The sequence below is a fragment of the Nycticebus coucang genome, chromosome 4, assembly GCF_027406575.1.
Source record: "Nycticebus coucang isolate mNycCou1 chromosome 4, mNycCou1.pri, whole genome shotgun sequence".
Taxonomy (NCBI): Eukaryota; Metazoa; Chordata; class Mammalia; order Primates; family Lorisidae; genus Nycticebus; species Nycticebus coucang.
Genome location: NC_069783.1, coordinates 36,251,628 through 36,272,902, shown reverse-complemented (window position 1 = coordinate 36,272,902; position 21,275 = coordinate 36,251,628). Strand labels below are relative to the sequence as shown.

Below are 21,275 nucleotides of genomic sequence, written 5' to 3'. Positions count from 1 at the left end.
TCATGACAAGTGTGAATCCTTGTATGTCCAACAGAGCTACTCCGTGAGTAAAAGCCTTCTTGTGTTTATTTCATTGCATTGCTTCTCCAGTATGAATTATCTGAGATTTTATAATAGGCTTCTTTTTCCTGGTAAACACTTGGAAAAAAAACATTTTTTTCCTGTTTTATTCTATTGTTTTTTTTTGCAATTTTTTGGTCAGGGCTGGGTTTGAACCCACCTCCTCCAGCATATGGAGCCGGTACCCTACTCCTTTGAGCCACAGGCACTGCCCTTTACTCTGTTGTTTTTTTCTGCATTTCCAGGCTAGAGCTGTGCCTGAAGGCCATGGGAGCTCTCTGGTGTCTATAAAGGTGAGACCCAAGGCTGAGGCTCTTCCATGTTCCTTTCATCTGCAGAGTTTCTCTCCAGTGTGCACCGTCTCTTTATGGATACTGACTGAGGGCTTTCCCACATACATCACATTCATGTGGTTCCCTCCTGTGTTAACTTACTCATGTCGTTTAAAGAATAAATGGCTACTGACAGCATTTCCACATTGATTACGAGATTTCCTCTCTTGTGTGAGTTCTCTGGTGTGAATGAAGGTTAGTGCTCTGGCTGAAGTGTTTCCCACATTCATTACATTTGTTGGGTTTCTCTCTACTGTGAGTTGATACATGTTGAGTCTGTAGTGAACTGGGAGTTAGCAACTTCCTTATATTCCTTACATCTGGAGTTCCTCCTTTCTGCTACTGAGGAAATAAAGGCTGTTAAAAGTTTGCTCACATTTATTCATCCATTCATTTTTCTACGTATGAATTCCATGCCAAACATTCAGTGACAGTCTCCAGTTAAAGTCTCCCACATCGGTAGCGCTCAAGTGGTGTGTGCTACTCTCCTTCATGCGACTTTTCTCCTTTGTAGCAGGTCAGCTGCATAGCTAGCTGATTAATATTGAGATTTTTGTTATGTTTCCAGTACTTCATATATTGGTTATATTTATTCAATTGGCCACTTATGAGAAGTCAGGTTATGGTTTTCAGATCAGGTTATTCCTTTCCTCCCCAAATTCAAGCTATTGAAACCTTGAGCTATAATAGCACACTTTCTCTAACCCGAAATTTAAGTACATGACTGTGCTGCATTCCTAACTCAGCCCAATCCTAGGCCAACTCTAACATAAAGGAACAGGGTTCACCCTCATAAACCACAGAGCTGACATGCTGTGAGATGGCTCTGTCCTGTTCACTTTCTGCATGAAAGTTCTTTATTCTTAAGCCCTGCCTGTCTGTCTGGACACCAGCTTTGGGGAAATCATCCTCCTTCCCTCCATAGTGCCTTTCCTTGCATTAACTGGGAAGTCACATCTTATTTTCAGAGTGATAACCCCTGGGAGACCACATGACTGACGTTCCCCAGTGATGGGTCCAGCAGAGTCCCCTTTTTTGAGGCAAGTCCTCACCCATATTCTCAACAGTCCCAATTTCCTGTTGCACTGTCAAGAATTCAGCCACCACCTGTCTTTTTCCATATTCTCATCCAGGGACAATCTGAGCACTAAGCCAGCAAAGCAGAACTCAGACAGACACAGACTTGAATGAGACCATGTTGATATTGAGGTTGGTCTCAGAACTTTTCTCTCTCCAGAAAAAAACCAGGAATCTGTATGTTTAAAAGCCCTCCACCCTCCAAGCAAGTCTTACTTAAAGATTTAAATCACTAGTTTTGAATTCTCATTTCCTTAAAATCTCAGATTACATAGCAAAACCTCAGAAAGGCCTTTCGGAGCCCCTGGCACAGGTTGCATTTTCTCACGAATCTTTGTGCTTTCGTTTCCATACCACTCATCACATTTTATTGTTATGACTTGTTCAAGGCCTGCCTACCTTCCTCACTAGACCACAGACTTCATGGCAGCAGAGATGATGTCTGTTATTTTCTCTTTGTATCCCAATCCTCTAGCAGAGTACACCCCCATATTTGTAATATAAATGAATAAAGATAATCCCTCTTTTTCATTCACTTACACATGTACATTTAGAAATACAGATTTATTTCATCTGGAAATGTGGTAAAAGCATGTTTTGGAAAAATACATCAATGCTCTCTGCTAAAGACTTTAGGTAAATAAGAAAGAGCATTAATTATATCAAACTGTTATTATGCTCCTAACATTTGGGTAATGATTATCAAACATCAACTTTACTAGACTGGGTAGTGGTTAAGAATGGCTTATCCCAAATGGATGCTGTATCATTAGTTATTTAAGAAGATAAATAAATAAAAGAAAAGTCTAAGAAACTTCTTTAGGGTGTTTTTAAGATCAATTTGGGGAAAACAACCAAGGTCATTAAATATTGGGAAATCTTAAGAAATAATACATTCTCTACATTCTCTCTCTCGCTTTTTTCTTTTTTGAAATAACACATTTTCAATGCAAATGATTAGAAGGTAAAAGCCAAAAATTTAGAAGTAGGAGGTTGTAATGCTCCCTGCGTACAATCTACAATGTCTGTTTAGAAAGTGGCCTTACTAGTATTTTAAAATAATGTACTAGGAAGAATATATTCTCCAGGCATGAATAACCTCGATGAGTTAATCTACAAGATATAAATTCTAACTAGAAAGGAACAGGCAGATAGGAATTTCTAACAACGATATAATACTATGTATTACTGGATTTTAGTAAGTAACACATTCATCATTGTGAGCTGTAGCAATCCTATCATAGGAAGGCTGGGAGTGAACATATGTGGACAAATTCTATTTCATAAGCCTACTTGAAAAATTAATGTCTTAATTAAGATAGAACGTTTAAAGCAGGATTAGGATTTTATTACTAAGAGGAATGTTCAATGAGAGTGATGATTCCCAACCCATAAAACAGGCTGGAAATGCAGGTTAGGACTTTAATCAACAAGCAACTTCAAAGACAATATACTACTTGCTAAATATGAAGTGATATTCTTAACTCTCAGAACTCCTAGAATTCATTTCTTCCTGTAGTTGTTTCTGTACATTGTATTTACTATTCTATAAAAATCTGTTTGTCTTAGAAGGACAATTAATGCCAGTTCAAAATGTTACAGCCATTTTAAAACATAGGTTATTTTTTAAATCAGATTAGTGCAACCCTTACTATAAAGACATTACACAATATTTTTTATATTTGAGCTTTCTCGGTAGACTCTAAGTCCATGAACTTTAAAACTACCTCCAGGCAAACAACATTCAGGCTGCCAGCGAGGTCATTACTTCATTCAGCAATCACTCTTGCACTGCCTTAGACACAGGAATCCCTTTTAAAAGAATAATGAATGTTTCTTGGGATCTGAGGTTACTTTCCCAGGGTCAGGAAAAGTCCACATGAATAATAAAAATACTGTAGCTTCAAACTCTGAGAATATAAAACTGCTTATACCCATGAATCTGGGCTCTAGAGACCAAATAGCTGACATTCCCAATATCAATCTCATAGCAGAGTGATGCGCTTAGACTTCCCGGAGAGGGGACGGAAGGTGGTACAAATGCCATAAGGAAAGAAGCAAACATGTTATCAAGTTCACATGAGGGAGAGAACTGAAGGCTGGGTCCTCGCTATAATTAGTGGTAGTGTAGACATTAGTGGTAGTGCTAGGAATAAACAGGTCGGCAAAATCACTAAAATGAGGGAATATTTCAAACTCAAAACATTAGATAGAGATGGGGGTTACTACAAGTAACTCCGTGGATCCCATTTTGTTATTGAAGAAGAAATTGAAGTATTAACAATAGTACCTTTACTACTCTAAAAAAAAAATTGCTAAGAACACAAATGGAGGCCGGGTGTGGTGGCTCACATTTGTAATCCTAGAACTCTCAGGAGGCCGAGGTGGGAGTATTGCCTGAGCTCAGGGGTTTAAGACCTGCCTGAGCAAGAGCAAAACCCCTGTCTCTGTTAAAAATAAAAAAAAAAATTAGCTGGATGTGGTGGTGGGCACCTGTAGTCTCAACTACTTGGGAGGCTGAGGCAAGAGGATCGCTTGAGCCCAGGAGTTTGAGGTTGCTGTGAGCCTGGGTGATGCCACAGCAATTTAGCCTGGGCAACAGAGTGAGATTCTATCTAAAAAAAAAAAAAGAATACAAATGGAGATATCACTGAGAAAAAAGGTATGTGGGAAATAAGTGCTCATTACAGACATTCCTCCAGTGTCCAGCTTTCTTAGATGGACCATCTCTCCTCTTCACTGTCACTATTCACACTATTATTTTTATTTGTATGGTACTGGTGTTCTGACTCTTTCTACCAGTACTTGCTGGGTGCTTAGATGTGCTAAGCAGTATAGTTAGTGCTGAGCAGAGCTGGTAACCGAAACAGATCTGGTTGCTCCTCTATGTAACAATGATTCATGGACTAACCACACACAACATTCATAGATTCAGCTGTTCATAGAACAATCACACCAATAACTATATAATCACAACTATGCTAAATGTAGGGAAGAAAGGTCTTAAGGGGCTTTCTGGCCCATGGTGTCTGGAGGTCTCTCCTGAAGAAAGGGCAGTCATGGTGAGGCTTGAAGGATAAGCAGGAAAAAAGCCAGGGACAGGAGTGGGGGGTGTTTCGGGAAGAGGGAAGAGTGTGTTCTAAGGCAGCAGAGCAGGGAGGACCATGGTGCAGAGGAGGGAAGGGTGAGAACAAAGAAGCTTGAGAGATAAGTAAGAGCTGATCAGAGCCTCGAAGGACATGCAAAGTGTTTTGAACTTCATCCTAACAGCAAAAGGTGTGAAGCAAGGAAGTGATAAGCTGACATATATTTATGTTTACTCTGTTACTTTGGCTGCTACTGGATGCCAAGAGTGGCCTGGAAGGAGACCAGGAAGCTGTGGGAAGACACGGTGGGAGGCTCTCAGAGTCTGCAGTCCAGGGAAAAGTGGGCAGTGCCCTGCTCTGAGTAACAGCAAGTGAGCAGGGGGTGGTGGTTCAAGGCAGGTCTTAGAAGGAGAAATCTGAGAACTTGCTAACTGGGTAGATGTCTACGTTTGGGGAACTGCAGGAAAAGGAGACATCAAAAGTGATTTCCAACCTTTCCGGCTGTGTAGAGGGAGGTGCCACCTATAAGAGGGTGGAGGGTGGGAGAGCAGATCTGTAGGCCTGAAGATGAGTCCAGTTTGTTAGAGATGTCTCAGAAACCTCCAAGTGGAGAGGGTAAGTAGGAAGTTGTGGAATCAGGTCTGAAGATCAGAAGACAGGTCCAGAGAAATAAATTTGAGGACCCTGGTGGTAGGTAGGAGTTGAAGCCATGGAGGATCGGTTTAGACAAGAGACTTACAGATCAAGGACCAAACGCTGAGGCTCATCAATATTTAGCTCTCCTATGAGAGCTCTAAATTTTGTTCAGAAGCATTCTGTGTCAAAGCAGGTATTATACCTTATTATCATAGTGTATTCTAATCTTATATTCTAATAAGAATGCACAGACACTAAGTTTAAAATGACTGCATGTAACCCAAAGTGACATCATTCAGGAGAAATGTGAGCAACAGCAGGGTCCCCACGGCCAACACAAGGCAAGCAACCAGAGGAACAAGATCTGCTTTCTGCTGAAAAATTACACTAAATGTTTGTCCTTTGGAGAAAGACTGCTGCTATGTCGTGTTAAGACTGTGCTATTTTGCACTTCCTATTATAACTGATGGGATCAACCGAGGGATTTGACAGAGTTGGACAATCAATTCTGGGAAATTCCAAACCTGTGGAGTGTATGTACAAGCAGCCCAGACCTTGCTCCTGTGGTTGTGGAAGAGACCCAGTGGAGCCAGATCAGCCCTCTCTTTAGAGACACAGGGACCCTGAAACCCTAAATTCCTTGGCAGCTTTTGTTTCACTTCCCTTTTTCAGCCTCATGTCCCGAGACAGTCCTGCACTCTTCCTCTGTTCCAGGCAAACGACTCTTTAATTCTCACTTTACAACCTGCAGGATACTTGCCCACACCTCTGCACTGTATAGCTCTTTCAAAGTCTTCCTCTCGTCGGTGAAAATTTCTCCTTTTTCAAAATTTACATAACCAAGTATTCATACTTCTCTTAGCACTTCACACTTCCTATCCTGTGCTATCGTTATCTGGACACATCATACATTCTCTTCTAGGCTACAAGCTCCTGCAGGGTGACAGAGATGTCACCTTAGTTTATATTCCAGATCACACCTAATATTGGAGCCTATACTGCTTCCATACAGAAAAAGAGGAGTGCTCTTCCTGAGGCATTTCCTTTCTGAGATGATTGTGAGGATGATGGTTTGTTGGTATCAGAAGGGAGCGGGCAAACATTTACTTATTTCTTTTTCCTATAATACTAGCCAATGGCTCACAGGAACACAGATTGAGTTGTTGGAATCTGGAATTTATGGCCAATCCAGAATCCTGAATTAATTAAATAAAAGGGGTAAGAGGCAATGCAATAGTTTCTTTTTCATTAATGACAGGAGTCCCAAAACAAATAAAAGGGTAAAATACACTGTTAATCTTTTTCGTGGCCTTGGCTAACACCACCCTGCTGTAAGCTGAGGACTGAGAAGGGTGACTGCTTTGCTCTGCGCTGGACAACCTGTGTAGCTTGTTTGCTGCCTACGAAGTTTAATCACCAGCTCCCCTGAATTGTGCCATCCTCCCTCCTTCACGGGGTGCTTGCTCCATTCGCTGCTGCCTTAAATCTAACAGGCATCAGGATATTTAGTTGCTAGCCCATGATTGTGTGTTCCCTAAAAAGTCGAGGGAACTTCTTGGTGCCAGGTTATCTTACAGAGATGTAGCACATTTAAAAACTCCATAGTACACGTAAAAACGAGTCAAAATGTTTTACCATAAAAGAAAACTCCAACATAGAAACGTTGAGTAGAATGGTGGCTGCCAGGGCTAAGAGGGTGAAAGAATTGGGGAGGTTTTGATCAAGGATACAAAGTTTCAATTATACAGCACAAATCAGTTCTGGAGATCAAAAGGACAGCCATGTGACTACAGTTAACAATATTGTACTGTATACTTGAAATCTGCTTAGAGAAGGCGATGCCATGTCCATTAGCTTGATCAGGGCAGTCATTTCACAATGTGTACGTATTAGCAAAACATCCTGCTGTGCACCTTACTTACATACACCTTAGTGTATCTGGAAAAAATAGAAAGTAAGTAAAATCTAGTAAGGAGAGAAAATTCTAAGTGTATCTAAGCCAGTTATTCATATTTTGAGCTTGAACAGTAATAGTTCAGAGCAGAACAGTTTGACAACAGACAGTGCTCCTTGTCACAGGCTGGACTTACCTCTCTGGTAACACTAGGAAGCAGCAATGCCAACTCACAATACTTCAAAGCATTCTGCTTTTCTTCAAGATCAACATAACACTGGAAATGAAAAATAACCCATATTAAAGGTAATCACAGATTTATGTAATGGATTCACCGTGATCTTAAAAGAGTCGTTTTCATTACCTTTGCCAAGAACAGGTAATTGGCATTGGAATAACCAGGGTGTAGGTCTTCAGCCTGATGTGAGAGAGGAGACAGGAGAGTTAACAGGACAATATTAAAACAGTAACAGAAACCACAAGGCAAGAGACTGTCATTCAGTAAATCAGATACTATTAACCAAACTTCCCTGAGAATTCAGGTTGGCTATTTCACATCGGAATCATTTTATCAATTTCAGCATCTTCTGGGTAGAGACGTGGCTTTTGCATTTATTTATCCATTAAAATAAAATAGATTGCTATCCACATAAAGCATACAAAGCAATGAGATACTTCAAGGTTTTTAGATTCCTTTAACATAATCATTTTCCTCACTTCTCTTTCTCTAACTTTTCTGTTTTTTCCTTTCAAGAGCAAAAGCAACTGGTGATACCCTCTCCCCCAGACAAGTCCCATACATTTCACAGTCTGTTTAGAGAATGGGCGTACAGTGTGACTAGTACCCCATGGCGAGCGTCTCCCACTAGATTAATATTTGATTTCCTATGATTTCAACACATCTATAGAAGTAAAATACTATCTGGAGTCCATCACATCAAGTGGAAAGGAAAGACAGATCCTTGAAAAAACTGGCCCAAGTAGACAAAAATCGGTATTACGAAGGTACATTTCTCTTCAAATACTAATATTTTATGAACTAGTTTTTTCTCTAGGAAGTGAGAATTCTTTCATGTAGATGGTATTGCTATTAGAGAGCTCATCTTAGAACTTAAGTCAACCTTTGCTTCCAAGCCAGCTTTTCCTGTTGTGAAGGTCTAGGCAGGTGCCTACCCCAGTTCCCAACCCAGATGGATGCAGAACCCAAGAGAACAGGGACACTTTTAAAAATTTATAAAAATGTGCTGGTTTTACAAATACAATCTAGTCATTTCAAAAATTAAAGGGTAGAAGTTTCTCCTTTCTAATTTTATTTTATTTTATTTTATTTTTATTGTTGGGGATTCATTGAGGGTACAATAAGCCAGGTTACACTGATTGCAATTGTTAGGTAAAGTCCCTCTTGCAATCATGTCTTGCCCCCATAAAGTGTGACACACACCAAGGCCCCACCCCCACGTCCCTCTTTCTGCTTTCCCCCCCATAACCTTAATTGTCATTAATTGTCCTCATATCAAAATTGAGTACATAGGATTCATGCTTCTCCATTCTTGTGATGCTTTGCTAAGAATAATGTCTTCCACTTCCATCCAGGTTAATACGAAGGATGTAAAGTCTCCATTTTTTTTAATGGCTGAATAGTATTCCATGGTATACATATACCACAGCTTGTTAATCCATTCCTGGGTTGGTGGGCATTTAGGCTGTTTCCACATTTTGGCGATTGTAAATTGAGCTGCAATAAACAGTCTAGTACAAGTGTCCTTATGATAAAAGGATTTTTTTCCTTCTGGGTAGATGCCCAGTAATGGGATTGCAGGATCAAATGGGAGGTCTAGCTTGAGTGCTTTGAGGTTTCTCCATACTTCCTTCCAAAAAGGTTGTACTAGTTTGCAGTCCCATCAGTAGTGTAAAAGTGTTCCCTTCTCTCCACATCCACGCCAGCATCTGCAGTTTTGAGATTTTGTGATGTGGGCCATTCTCACTGGGGTTAGATGATATCTCAGGGTTGTTTTGATTTGCATTTCTCTAATATATAGAGATGATGAACATTTTTTCATGTGTTTGTTAGCCATTCGTCTGTCATCTTTAGAGAAAGTTCTATTCATGTCTCTTGCCCATTGATATAAGGGATTGTTGGCTTTTTTCATGTGGATTAATTTGAGTTCTCTATAGATCCTAGTTATCAAGCTTTTGTCTGATTGAAAATATGCAAATATCCTTTCCCATTGTGTAGGTTGTCTCTTTGCTTTGGTTATTGTCTCCTCAGCTGTACAGAAGCTTTTCAGTTTAATGAAGTCCCATTTGTTTATTTTTGTTGTTGTTGCAATTGCCATGGCAGTCTTCTTCATGAAGTCTTTCCCCAGGCCAATAGCTTCCAGTGTTTTTCCTATGCTTTCTTTGAGAATTTTTATTGTTTCATGCCTTAAATTTAAGTCCTTTATCCATCTTGAATCAATTTTTGTGAGTGGAGAAAGGTGTGGGTCCAGTTTCAGTCTTTTACATGTAGACATCCAGTTCTCCCAACACCATTTATTGAATAGGGAGTCTTTCCCCCAACGTAAGTTCTTGTTTGGTTTATCAAAGATTAGGTGGTTGTAAGATGTTAGTTTCATTTCTTGGTTTTCAATTCGATTCCAAGTGTCTATGTCTCTGTTTTTGTGCCAGTACCATGCTGTCTTGACCACTATGGCTTTGTAGTACAGACTAAAATATGGTATGCTGATGCCCCCAGCTTTATTTTTATTACTAAGAACTGCCTTAGCTATACGGGGTTTTCTCCGGTTCCATACAAAACGCAGAATCATTTTTTCCAAATCTTGAAAGTACGATGTAGGTACTTTGATAGGAATGGCATTGAATAGGTAGATTGCTTTGGGAAGTATAGACATTTCAACAATGTTGATTCTTCTCATCCATGAGCATGGTATGTTCTTCCATTTGTTAATATCCTCTGCTATTTCCTTTCTGAGGATTTCATAGTTTTCTTTATAGAGGTCCTTCACCTCCTTTGTTAGGTATACTCCTAGGTATTTCATTTTCTTTGAAACTATGGTGAAGGGAGTTGTGTCCTTAATTAGCTTCTCATCTTGACTGTTATTGGTGTATAAGGCTACTGACTTGTGGACATTGATTTTATATCCTGAAACATTACTGTATTTTTTGATGACTTCTAGGAGTCTTGTGGTTGAGTCTTTGGGGTTCTCTAAGTATAAGATCATGTCGTCAGCAAAGAGGGAGAGTTTGACCTCCTCTGCTCCCATTTGGATTCCCTTTATTTCCTTGTCTTGCCTAATTGTATTGGCTAGAACTTCCAGCACTACGTTCAATAGTAAAGGTGACAGAGGACAACCTTGTCTGGTGTTCCAGTTCTAAGAGGAAAAGCTTTCAGTTTTACTCCATTCAGTAAAATATTGGCTGTGGGTTTGTCATAGATAGCTTCAATCAGTTTTAGAAATGTGCCACCTATGCCTATACTCTTCAGTGTTCTAATTAGAAAAGGATGCTGGATTTTATCAAATGCTTTTTCTGCATCTATTGAGAGGATCATGTGATCTTTATTTTTGCCTCTGTTAATATGGTGGATAACGTTTATGGACTTGCGTATGTTAAACCAGCCTTGCATCCCTGGGATGAAGCCTACTTGATCATGATGAATGACTTTTTGATGATAAGCTGTAATCTATTGGCTAGGATTTTGTTGAGGATTTTTGCATCTATATTCATGAGTGAGATTGGTCTGAAATTCTCCTTTTTGTTTGGGTCTTTTCCTGGTTTTGGTATCAGGGTGATGTTTGCTTCATAGAATATGTTGGGGAAGATTCCTTCTTCCTCAATTTTTTGGAATCATTTCTGCAGTACAGGAATAAGCTCTTCCTTGAAGGTTTGATAGAATTCTGGAGTGAAGCCATCTGGACCAGGGCATTTTTTGGTTGGAAGATTTTTTATTGTTTCTTCGATCTCGGTGCTTGAAATTGGTCTGTTCAGGAGCTCTATTTCTTCCTGGCTAAGTCTAGGGAGAGGGTGTGATTCCAAATATTTATCCATTTCCTTCACATTGTCAAATTTCTGGGCATAGAGTTTCTGGTAGTATTCAGAGATGATCTCTTGTATCTCTGTGGGATCAGTTGTTACTTCCCCTTTATCGTTTCTGATTGAGGTTGCTAGAGATTTTACTTTTCTATTCCTCGTTAGTCTGGCCAATGGTTTATCTATTTTATTTTTCAAAAAACCAACTCCTTGTTTCATTAATTTTCTGAATGATTCTTTTGTTTTCAATTTCATTGATCTCTGATTTGATTTTGGAGATTTCTTTTCTTCTACTGAGTTTAGGCTTAGATTGTTCTTCTTTTTCCAATTCCATAAGATCTCTTGTGAGATTGTTGATGCGCTCTCTTTCTGTTTTTCGAATGTGGGCATCTAAAGCGATGAATTTTCCTCTCAAAACTGCTTTTGCAGTATCCCACAGGTTTTGGTAGCTTGTGTCTTCATTGTTGTTATGCTCAAGGAAATTAATGATTTCCTGTTTCATTTCTTCCTGCACCCATCTGTTATTCAACAGAAGATTGTTTAATTTCCATGCCTTTGGGTGGGGTCGAGCATTTTTGTTAGAGTTGAGTTCCACCTTTAGTGCCTTATGGTCTGAGAAGATACAAGGTAAAATTTCAATTCTTTTGATTCTGTTGGTATTTGTTTTGTGTCCCAGGATATGATCAATTTTGGAGAATGTTCCATGGGGTGATGAGAAGAATGTATATTCTTTATCTTTGGGATGGAGTGTTCTAGGGTCTGTCAAGCACAGTTGTTCTAGGGTCTCATTTAAATCTCTTATATCTTTGTTTAATTTCTGTTTAGAGGATCTGTTCAGCTCTGTAAGAGGAGTGTTAAAGTCCCCTGTTATTATGGTATTATCAGATATCATATTGCTCAGACTGAGTAAGGTCTGTTTCAAGAATCTGGGAGCATTTAAATTGGGTGCATAGATATTTAGAATTGAAATGTCTTCTTGTTGTAGTTTTCCCTTGACCAATATAAAGTGACCATCTTTGTCTGTTTTGACTTTAGTTGCTTTAAATCTACATGTATCTGAAAATAAGATTGCAACTCCTCTTTTCTTCTGAATTCCATTTGCCTGAAAAATTGTCTTCCAACCCTTGACTCGGAGCTTTAATTTGTCTTTTGAAGCCAGGTGTGTTTCTTGGAGACAGCAAATAGATGGCTTGTGTTTTTTAATCCAGTCAGCCAATCTATGTCTGTTCAGTGGGGAATTCAAGCCATTAACATTTATTGAGATAATTGATAAGTGTGGTAGTATTCTATTCGTCTTATATGGTGAGAGTCCATTGCTTAGTTTTATCTTTTGCATCAGTGTGGAGGTTAGGTTCTGTCCTTTAATTTCTGAGTTCTTACTTTGATGCTGATCCATTGTGGTGGTCAGTGTGCAGAACAGGTTGAAGAATTTCCTGTAGAGCTGGTCTTGTTGTGGCGAATTTCCTCAATGTTTGTATATCTGTAAATGATTTGATTTCTCTGTCAATTTTTAAGCTTAGCTTAGCAGGGTACAGAATTCTGGGCTGGAATTTGTTCTGTTTAAGTAGATTAAAGGTAGATGACCATTGTCTTCTTGCTTGGAAAGTTTCATTAGAGAAGTCTGCGGTCACTCTGATGGATTTGCCCCTGTAGGTCAACTGGCACTTACTCCTGCCAGCTTGCAGAATCTTTTCTTTCGTCTTGACTTTGGACAGGTTCATCACAATTTGTCTTGGAGAAGCTCGGTTAGAGTTGAGGCGACCTGGGGTCCGATAGCCCTCTGAAAGCAGTGTGTTAGAATCTTTGGTGGTATTTGGGAAATTTTCTTTTACAATATTCTCTAGTATGGCTTCCATTCCTCTGGGGCATTCTTCTTCCCTTTCTGAGATTCCTATAACTCGTATGTTGGAACGCTTCATAAAGTCCCATAATTCTGACAGTGAACATTCTGCTTTCTCTCTCTTCTTTTCTGCCTCTTTTAGTATATGAGTTATCTCAAGAACTTTGTCTTCTACCTCTGAAATTCTTTCTTCTGCATGTTCTAACCTGTTGCTGATACTTTCCATTGCATCTTTAAGTTCCCTAATTGACTGTTTCAGTTCCTTCAGCTCTGTTGTATCCTTTTTATATTCTTCATATAGTTCATCTCTTATTTGATTCTGTTTTTGGATTTCCTTTTGGTTATTTTCCACTTTATTAGCAGTTTCCTTCATTGTTTCCATCATTTCTTTCATTGTTTTCAACATGTGTATTCTAAATTCCCTTTCTGTCATTCCTAACATTTCTTCATAAGTGGAATCATCTGCAGTAGCTATTTCATGGTCCCTTGGCGGGGTTGTTCTGGACTGGTTCTTCATGTTGCCTGGAGTTTTTTGCTGATTCTTCCTCATGAGTGATTTCTTTTATCTGTTTCCTTGCCCTAATTTTCTTTTCACTTCCTCCTGCTCTTTAAGTTCTCGTGCCTGTGGAAGTTGCACACGGGTTTAGACCGATTAACAGATGCGACCACTTGCCGGTTTTCCACTGTTTTAGTCCTCCTCTTCGGGTCCAGAAGTCTCTCGCTGACTCCCTGTATCTGCACAGGGGTGATGATAGGCAGATCCCACCAGCCAGAGATGCCTGGAGTTCTATCTCCCCAGACTCACGGTGCCCAGATGCAAGAAAGCTGTTACTCGGCTGCCATCTTGCTCCGCCTCCTCTAATTTTATTTTTAATTTCCATCTTATTCCCCAAGGTAACCACTATCAAAAGTTTGACATACATCCTACCAGAATTTTTTGCCAAGTATAGACAAATAAAAAAAAATAACTGTTTTTGTTAAAAAAAATTAAAATGAGACATATTGGTTCAAAAATTTTTTTAAAGAAGGTATCACAAACACATATCCTATTGCAGACATACATGGATCTCATTGTTCCTAAGAGCTTCACTTCATACTAGAGACACACCATAGTTAAAAAGTCCCCACTGGCCATTTTGATTTATTCTTAATGTTTACTATTACTAATAATGATCAGTGACTATACTTGCTCCCATAAATGCTTGGGTACATGTAAACTTTTATTGGTAGAAAGATTCCTAGAAGATGAATTGCTGAGTCAAAGGATTTGGATTTTTTTAAAGACAGATAGTAATGAAGGGGAATCCAAGTTAGGGGTCTGAGGAGTGTTCTAACATCTAAGAGAGAACATCCTTGGTACGAGACATTTTATTCTGTACAGAATGGAGCAGGTAAGGTTCCAGGAAGAGAAAGACAAAAGTTCCTGGGGGAATGGAGGACAGGTTTGGTGGAATTCTTTAAGACCAAGTAGGTGAATAGTTTCTGGACCTGGAATGGAACCTGCTAGAAAGACAGTAAAGCCATAAGCAGTTAAAGGAAGCTGTCCCATTCAGTCCTGGCCAGAGCCCTAAACATCTTGTAGAGGCATCCACAGTGCTCATGGATTCTGATTCTTCTGTTTCTTCTCTCTTCTCTAATCATTTCCATGTCTACACTTCTTGTTAGTTAAGTGCATCAAGTTAAAATTCTGTGAGTTTTTATTGGGGGCTTATTAGATGTTAGACACACACTAAGCAATTTATTTGTATTAATGTATATATTCTTCATAATACCTCTATGAGGTAGGTACTGTCATCTCCATGTTATTCATTAAATTGAGACAGAGGTTAAATAACTTGTCCAAAGTTAGTCAGCTGGTAAGTGATAGAGCTGAGATTTAACCAGGTAGTCTGGTTCCAGAATTTGCACTCCTTATATCTATATTATTGCAACGCTTACCATTTTTTTTTTTTTTTGAGACAGGGTCCTGCTATGTTGCCCAGTTTTGTCTCAAACGCCTGGCTTTAAACGATCCTCCCATTTCAGCCTACTGACCAGCTGGGACAATCAGCATGAGCCATCCTGCCCAGCCCATTTACCACTTTTAATTTTATCTGCATTTTATTTCAGGTACTGTTATACTATTCTGAAAACCTAATCTCCAATTATAACTTTGCCATTATGATGAAATAAGTTTCAAGTTCAAATAACATTTTTGCTAATTCACTTGATACTTTTTATAGAGATATTTTGCCTTAAAGATATCATGATCCATATTCTTATAAAATTTAAAATGAGAGAACTAATGCTCAGTGGTAGAAAAAAGGTGAAGAAACTGGGGTGATGCAGTCTTAGACTCACTCATATCTTAAATCAAAGCTTCGATTGACATTGTGTGAAACTAAACAAATTAAGTTCCTGAGATCTTAATTTCCTTCTTATACAACAAAAAAGGTCATATTAAATAAAAAATGCATGGCCCTTGTGTTTTTATTTCCTGTACTTTTTTCTGCAGGGCTTGTGCTTGATTTCAGAACACTTAATTTTTTATACAGCTCTCCAGGCAGCCACTGGTCACAGGTCAGAGATGGAAAGTGAAAGGAAATCTATTCTCCATTTTTGACCTTTTAATTTCTAAATCCCCTCTCAGTTCTACAAATCCATTCTTGAAATACAACACAAATATAATACAAACATGCACAAGATCTGGGACAATACAGCTCAGAGCCTGATTTTCTCTGTTTTTTTTTTTTTATAAACCTGAAGTAAGTAGGCTGAAAAGGAAAATACATTTAGTAACTATAAGATTTCATAATTGGTTCCAGAGAAAGGTAAAAGGGTTAGACCAAGAGGAAGTTGATTATATGGGTGGATATATGATATATTATACATTTACATGTGTGCCTACATACTAACTACTATTCAGAGGTGAATTAGTATATCAATTATATGTTTTAAGATAGGAATGAAAATACTGATTTGCTCTCATGTCCTCTTGGCATTTTTTACTCAGTTATTAAACGAGCTCTCCATTAGGCTAATCAGGAGTAACTGGACCAAGTCTAACAATCAGAGCACAACTGTTTCTGCACATGCTCACGTGACTCGGAAAACTACTCCTGGATTTGTTAGCAAGGGCTGCTATATTGAAACTTTCATCTAGGCTGCTGAGTTATTTTTTATTTTTTATTTATTTTATTTATTTTTATTTTTTTATTTTTTTTATTAAATCATAGCTGTGTACATTAACGTGATCATGAGGGACCATACACTGGTTTCACAGACCCTTTGACACATTTTCATCACACTGGTTAACATAGCCTTCCTGGCATTTTCTTAGTTATTGTGCTAAGACATTTACATTCCACATTTACTAAGTTTCACATATACCCTTGTAAGATGCACCGCAGGTGTTATCCCACCAATCCCCCTCCCTCTACTCGCCTTCCTCCCCTCCCTTTCCCCCTTCCCCCTTTTCTTATTTTTAAAAAGTAGATGACTATTCCTAGGACCAAGGGCATAGCTAGCTACTCTAAGAAGTAGACATTTAAAACATAACTTGTGGCCTGGCGTGGTAGCTCACCCCTATAATCCTAGTACTCTGGGAGGCAAGGTGAGAGGATCATTTGAGGTCAGTTCGACCAGCCTGAGCAACAGCAAGACCCCATTTCTACAAAAAGAGAAAAATTAGCCAGGCATGGTAGTGGGCACCTGTGGTCCCAGCTACTTGGAAGGCTGTGGTGAGAAGACAGCTTGAGTCCAGGAGTTTGCGGTTTCAGTGAGCTATTAATATGATGATGACACCCTGCACTCTAGCTGCAACAGAGCAACAGAGTGAGACTGTCTCAAAAACAAACAAACAACAAACAAAATTTGAATTATAAGAGACTTAAAATAGAATATGCCAAAAGTAGGATTACAAATGGGCTTCTCATGGGGAAAAGATTTTCTGGGCAACAAGGGTACCAGGGACAGGTCCAGATGGTAGCTTGTTGAACACTAAAATAACAAATAGACAAAATGTACCTTAAGGAAATTTTTCAAAGCCTCTTGTACAGTTGAAGATGGTATTTTTCCAAATAGAGTAGCAGCCATTTTTTTCTCAATCCAGCTTAGTTTTGATACCTGCAAATACAGAGTAACATCATTCTTAGAAAGTTGTTCACCTTTTGAATGGATAATTTCTCCCCAGTTAGTGTGTGTATGTATATACGTATGTATGTGCATACAAATATAACATATACAAACATAAATATATATCCACAAATAATGTGGCTGGACTATAGTTAAAAAAAAAACAAAACAAAACTATGAACAAATTCCTATGCACACTGCACATATCTTATTTTGAAGTAAAAAAACAAAATGGGAACAAATACAATCACACCGCCTCATGTGGCCTGCGGGCCATAGTTTGAGGACCCCTGGCACAGCTCACTTATTTCCATAACAATTCAACTTTACAGATTGAAAACAGCTGAGCTTTCAGATTAACTGGATTTCGACTTGATTACAGAATTCAAGATTTCTCAGATGTTAATACAGAGTTAAAATCAGTAGAAAAAACTTTGCAAATTGCTTGCGCCTATTCCAGGCTGTTGCACTGATAAACCCATAGGCTGTATCCATCATTGCTTGTATCTGTGGTCTTCAGAGCCAATAAGCTTTTTCCTGCCTGCAGACCATCATCATAACAAATCCAGATGATTAAATATAGAGCATGCCTGTGCAAGATGTCATGCTGATCTGATGTTGATACTTTTATATCATACTTGGAAACTCTCATAATAAATTCTTTCTCCAGAGGAACAAAAGGCAACTTTCCATCTTGCTGGGCAACATCTATGTAATATATCAGGTCCAGTGTCCCTTCCAGACCTTTTCCCTCACCAGCTTCAGCTTCTCAATGGCATCCACATATTTTATTCAAAATTCTGCACAGTTATTTGAATTATTGTTGCTTTGTCCTGAGCTTTTGGTAGCGTTTGTATCAAGGCTGGCCACAGTGCTGTATCTTGAAGGACCCCCAGGGCTAGAATCTACAGACTTGCTCTTAGTACTGATCTCACTACTTTGGGAACTGCTATCACTGTGCCACTTTTTGCCTTTCAGAAACATTTTTCACCATCGCTTGATCCAGAAAAGATCTTTGACAAAAATGAACACTATTTTATTGTCTTCAAAGATTCCACAGTCAGCAGTCTGCACAGAGAGTTTTTTTTTCATTCTGATATGGTCAATTCTTTTCAGAGAAACAATGTACCTCATGGCCACAGGCCCATCCCTGGGGCTGCCTGTGCTTCAGGGGGAGTTGGAAAGCCCCAGCCTCTGGTGCCTGGACACCTAGCCCAGTCCCTTACTCCAGTGCCAGATTTTCCTGAAATGACGTCTTCTATAGCAACTTGGATGGAACTGGAGGCTATTATCCTGAGGGAAGTAACTCAGGGATAGAAAATCAAATACCACATGTTCTCAGGAGTGGGAGCTAAGCTATGGGTACACATGGTCATACAGAGTGGAATAACAGACATCGGAAACCCCAAAGGTGGAAAGATGAAGAAAGATAAAAAAATTACACATTAGGTATAATGTACACAATTCAGGTGATAGGTACACTACAAGCCAGATGTCACAGCTATGCAATATATCCAGGTAGCAAAACTGCATGTGTATGCCTTTGAATATTGAAATATAAAGAAATATTTAAAATTAAAAAAAATTCTTAACCATTCCTAGTTCCAACTGCTAAGCTATGATTATAATTTGTCTTTTCTAGAATTTCACATCAATGGAATTATGCATTATGTATTCTTTATTAACTTAATTGGCATAATGCTCTGAAGAGTCATATGTGTTATTATACTGCTAAAGTTGCTATGAACATTTGTGTACTGGTCTTGGTGTGAACATATATTTTCATTTCTCTTGGTAAATGCATAGGAACTGATGTATCATTTATTAATGCATATATTTATTTATTATTCATATATTCCCATCAAAATATATGAGAGTTTCAATTGTGCCATATCCTTGTCAACACTTGGTAGTGTCAGTCTGCTCAATTTTAGCTCTTGTAGTGAGTAGTGTGTTTCTCTAATGACTAACGTTGCTATTTATCTTTTCACAATATGTTTACTTGCCACTCTGAGACCTTCTTTTGTGACATGATTTAACTGAAATTTTATCTGGAAAACAGTCAAATACGGGGTGGCCATAAATTTATGTGCAATTTAAAATAGACAACTACTTTAAAATTTATGGCCACCCTGTATATGTGGAAACACTTTTAGTTTTCTCCTTTTCAATTGTCAGTCAATATTGGATGGACTGTTGTAACTGATAAAGGTAATGTTATAAAAAGTACCCGACAGCCTGGACTATGAGAAAAGCTCCTTTGATCCATTTGCAAATTCTAGTTTGTCTTATTGCACAGATATAACCAACAGTTTATTTTCAGAAAGCAGCTCTGAACTATGCTCATGCTTCTCATTCATTTTTCCTCCCTCCAAACTTCTCTTTTTGAAAAAGACGTATCCTACGTTTCCAAAATTTGAAATGTTTTAAGGTCTACTGCTGTTCTTCTTTGTTTCTGTTGACTATGATTCCTATTGGCTTGTCTCTTTGTATATACCACAATTTTTGACTGTGAACTCATCATCGTTGAGACACTTTCTGAGAAAGTATTACAAGGCGTATATGAAGGTAAATTCCTCTAGGGAGAATTAGTATTTGCTGCTGCCATTGGCGTAGGGCATGAAGATCAGGGTCTGTTTTGAATTAAAATTTCTTTCTTGGGTTTTAAAGCCTAAACAAAAAAGTCTGCATTCAAGCCCTGGCCACTTGTGAGGAGACTGAGTCAATGTCCTCTAGATCTTAGGAGTTTCTTCCCATTACCTTTATCTTCTACATTGTCAAGGCTGAGAATGAATTTGAATTTCTGTAAGCTTCTGTTGAGTCAGTTTCATTCCCCTCTAGGCATAGCACGTTGTGCGTGGTAGATATATTGTGGTAGCCGTCAAGCTGCTCCCTGCTCTGCTCAGGTCAGCAGCTACCAACCCCAATAAAAGTCTACGCACTAAGCTCTAGGTTACCAGGCTTAGTATTAATAAATGCCTCTGATTGTCAGGTGGCTTTGAGGCTGCTTTACCAGACCTTGGAACTGGTGCTTTTTTCTGGCCTCTGGCTGTTCCCCTTATATTTTTCCTCTAGGTTTTCCCACTGATTTGGTTAGAAACACACACCACACACTCACACATACTTTATGATATTTTGTGCTCAGAAAATTTCGAGCTTTCTAGTCTGCATGTGCTGGAAACATTCTGTACACATTTGTTCATTCCTGCCTTAATACCTTGGTGAAAGGTGATTCCCTTGCCAGAATGCATTCCAACTTCCTCTCGCACAATTTATATTTACCATCTGTACTTCTAATGTGTAGGTAGTAGAACATACTAGTTACGAACAAAGACTTTGAAAACAAACTGCCTGTGTTTAAATCCTGTTCTAACACTCACTAGTTAAGTGACCCTGGGCTTCACTTTCTAAGATTGTTGAAAGAGTTGAGTGAGCAACCACATATAAAATGTTTACTGCCATCTAAAACGTTTACAAGAGCCACATACATATTAGTCATTACTGTCTTTTTGTGGTCTTTGTTTTTTGTCCTTTTTCTCTAATTTATCAATTATTTAAGCAACAAATACTCGAGAAGCTTATTTTAGGGGTAAGGAACTGAGCTTAAAAGAATACTAAGAAATGGGTGGTGCCTGTGGCTCAGTCGGTAAGGCGCCGGCCCCATATACTGAGGGTGGCAGGTTCAAACCCAGCCCCGGCCAAACTGCAACCAAAAAATAGCCGGGCGTTGTGGCGGGCGCCTGTAGTCCCAGCTACTTGGGAGGCTGAGGCAAGAGAATCGCTTAAGCCCAGGAGTTGGAGGTTGCTGTGAGCTGTGTGATGCCATGGCATTCTACCGAGGGCCATAAAGTGAGACTCTGTCTCTACAAAAAAAAAAAAAAAAAAAGAATACTAAGAAATGTAAAATGTGGATTCTTTCCTCAAGGAGCTTTCAGATAACATGGGATCAACAAAAAACAAACAAAAAGCAAAACAATGTGAGTTGTTACAAGGTAGTACGATCTTAGCAAATGAAAAGTATAGTTAACAGTGCAGTATTTCATAGAATGAAGACAACACTGTATTTTACATTAAGTATATTATTAAAAATCTGAGGGCTGTGATCATTCTATTATGTGACTTAGGAATCTCACAACCAGCTTATAGAGGGAAAAACCGATGATAGATCGTTTCTTCTTTTTCCTTATGAAAATGTAAGTTCCCTTCCT

At 38.8% G+C, this 21,275-nt stretch overlaps 3 protein-coding genes across 3 annotated transcripts in view; 1 reads left to right on the top strand and 2 right to left on the bottom strand.

Moving 5' to 3' along the window:
- Positions 1-21,275, top strand: part of LOC128583691 (cytochrome P450 1B1) — a 174,788-nt gene that overhangs the window by 52,677 nt on the left and 100,836 nt on the right.
- The window catches only part of RMDN2 (regulator of microtubule dynamics 2), a 101,824-nt gene that overhangs the window by 26,212 nt on the left and 54,337 nt on the right, over positions 1-21,275 (bottom strand). For both annotated transcript variants that reach the window (XM_053588152.1, XM_053588151.1), the window contains exons 8-10: positions 16,960-17,058; positions 7,450-7,503; positions 7,282-7,362 (exon numbers count right to left, since the gene is read on the bottom strand). In XM_053588152.1, coding sequence (XP_053444127.1) covers positions 7,282-7,362; positions 7,450-7,503; positions 16,960-17,058 — 234 coding nt within the window. The remainder of the gene's footprint in view (positions 1-7,281; positions 7,363-7,449; positions 7,504-16,959; positions 17,059-21,275) is intronic.
- On the bottom strand, positions 17,519-18,051 carry LOC128583693 (integrin beta-1-binding protein 1-like). The gene is made up of 2 exons (XM_053588153.1): positions 17,977-18,051; positions 17,519-17,764 (listed from the first exon to the last, which is right to left on the bottom strand). Exons 1-2 carry the CDS (start codon positions 18,049-18,051, stop codon positions 17,519-17,521), a joined length of 321 nt encoding a protein of 106 aa, XP_053444128.1.

Excerpts from the sequence above, each read along its gene's own strand:
- LOC128583693 (XM_053588153.1), bottom strand. The coding sequence starts at position 18,051 with ATGTTTCTGAAAGGCAAAAAGTGGCACAGTGATAGCAGTTCCCAAAGT. Across the intron at positions 17,765-17,976 it reads TCAGTACTAAGAGCAAGTCT|CAAGATGGAAAGTTGCCTTT; the intron begins GTAGATTCTAGC and ends GATGTTGCCCAG.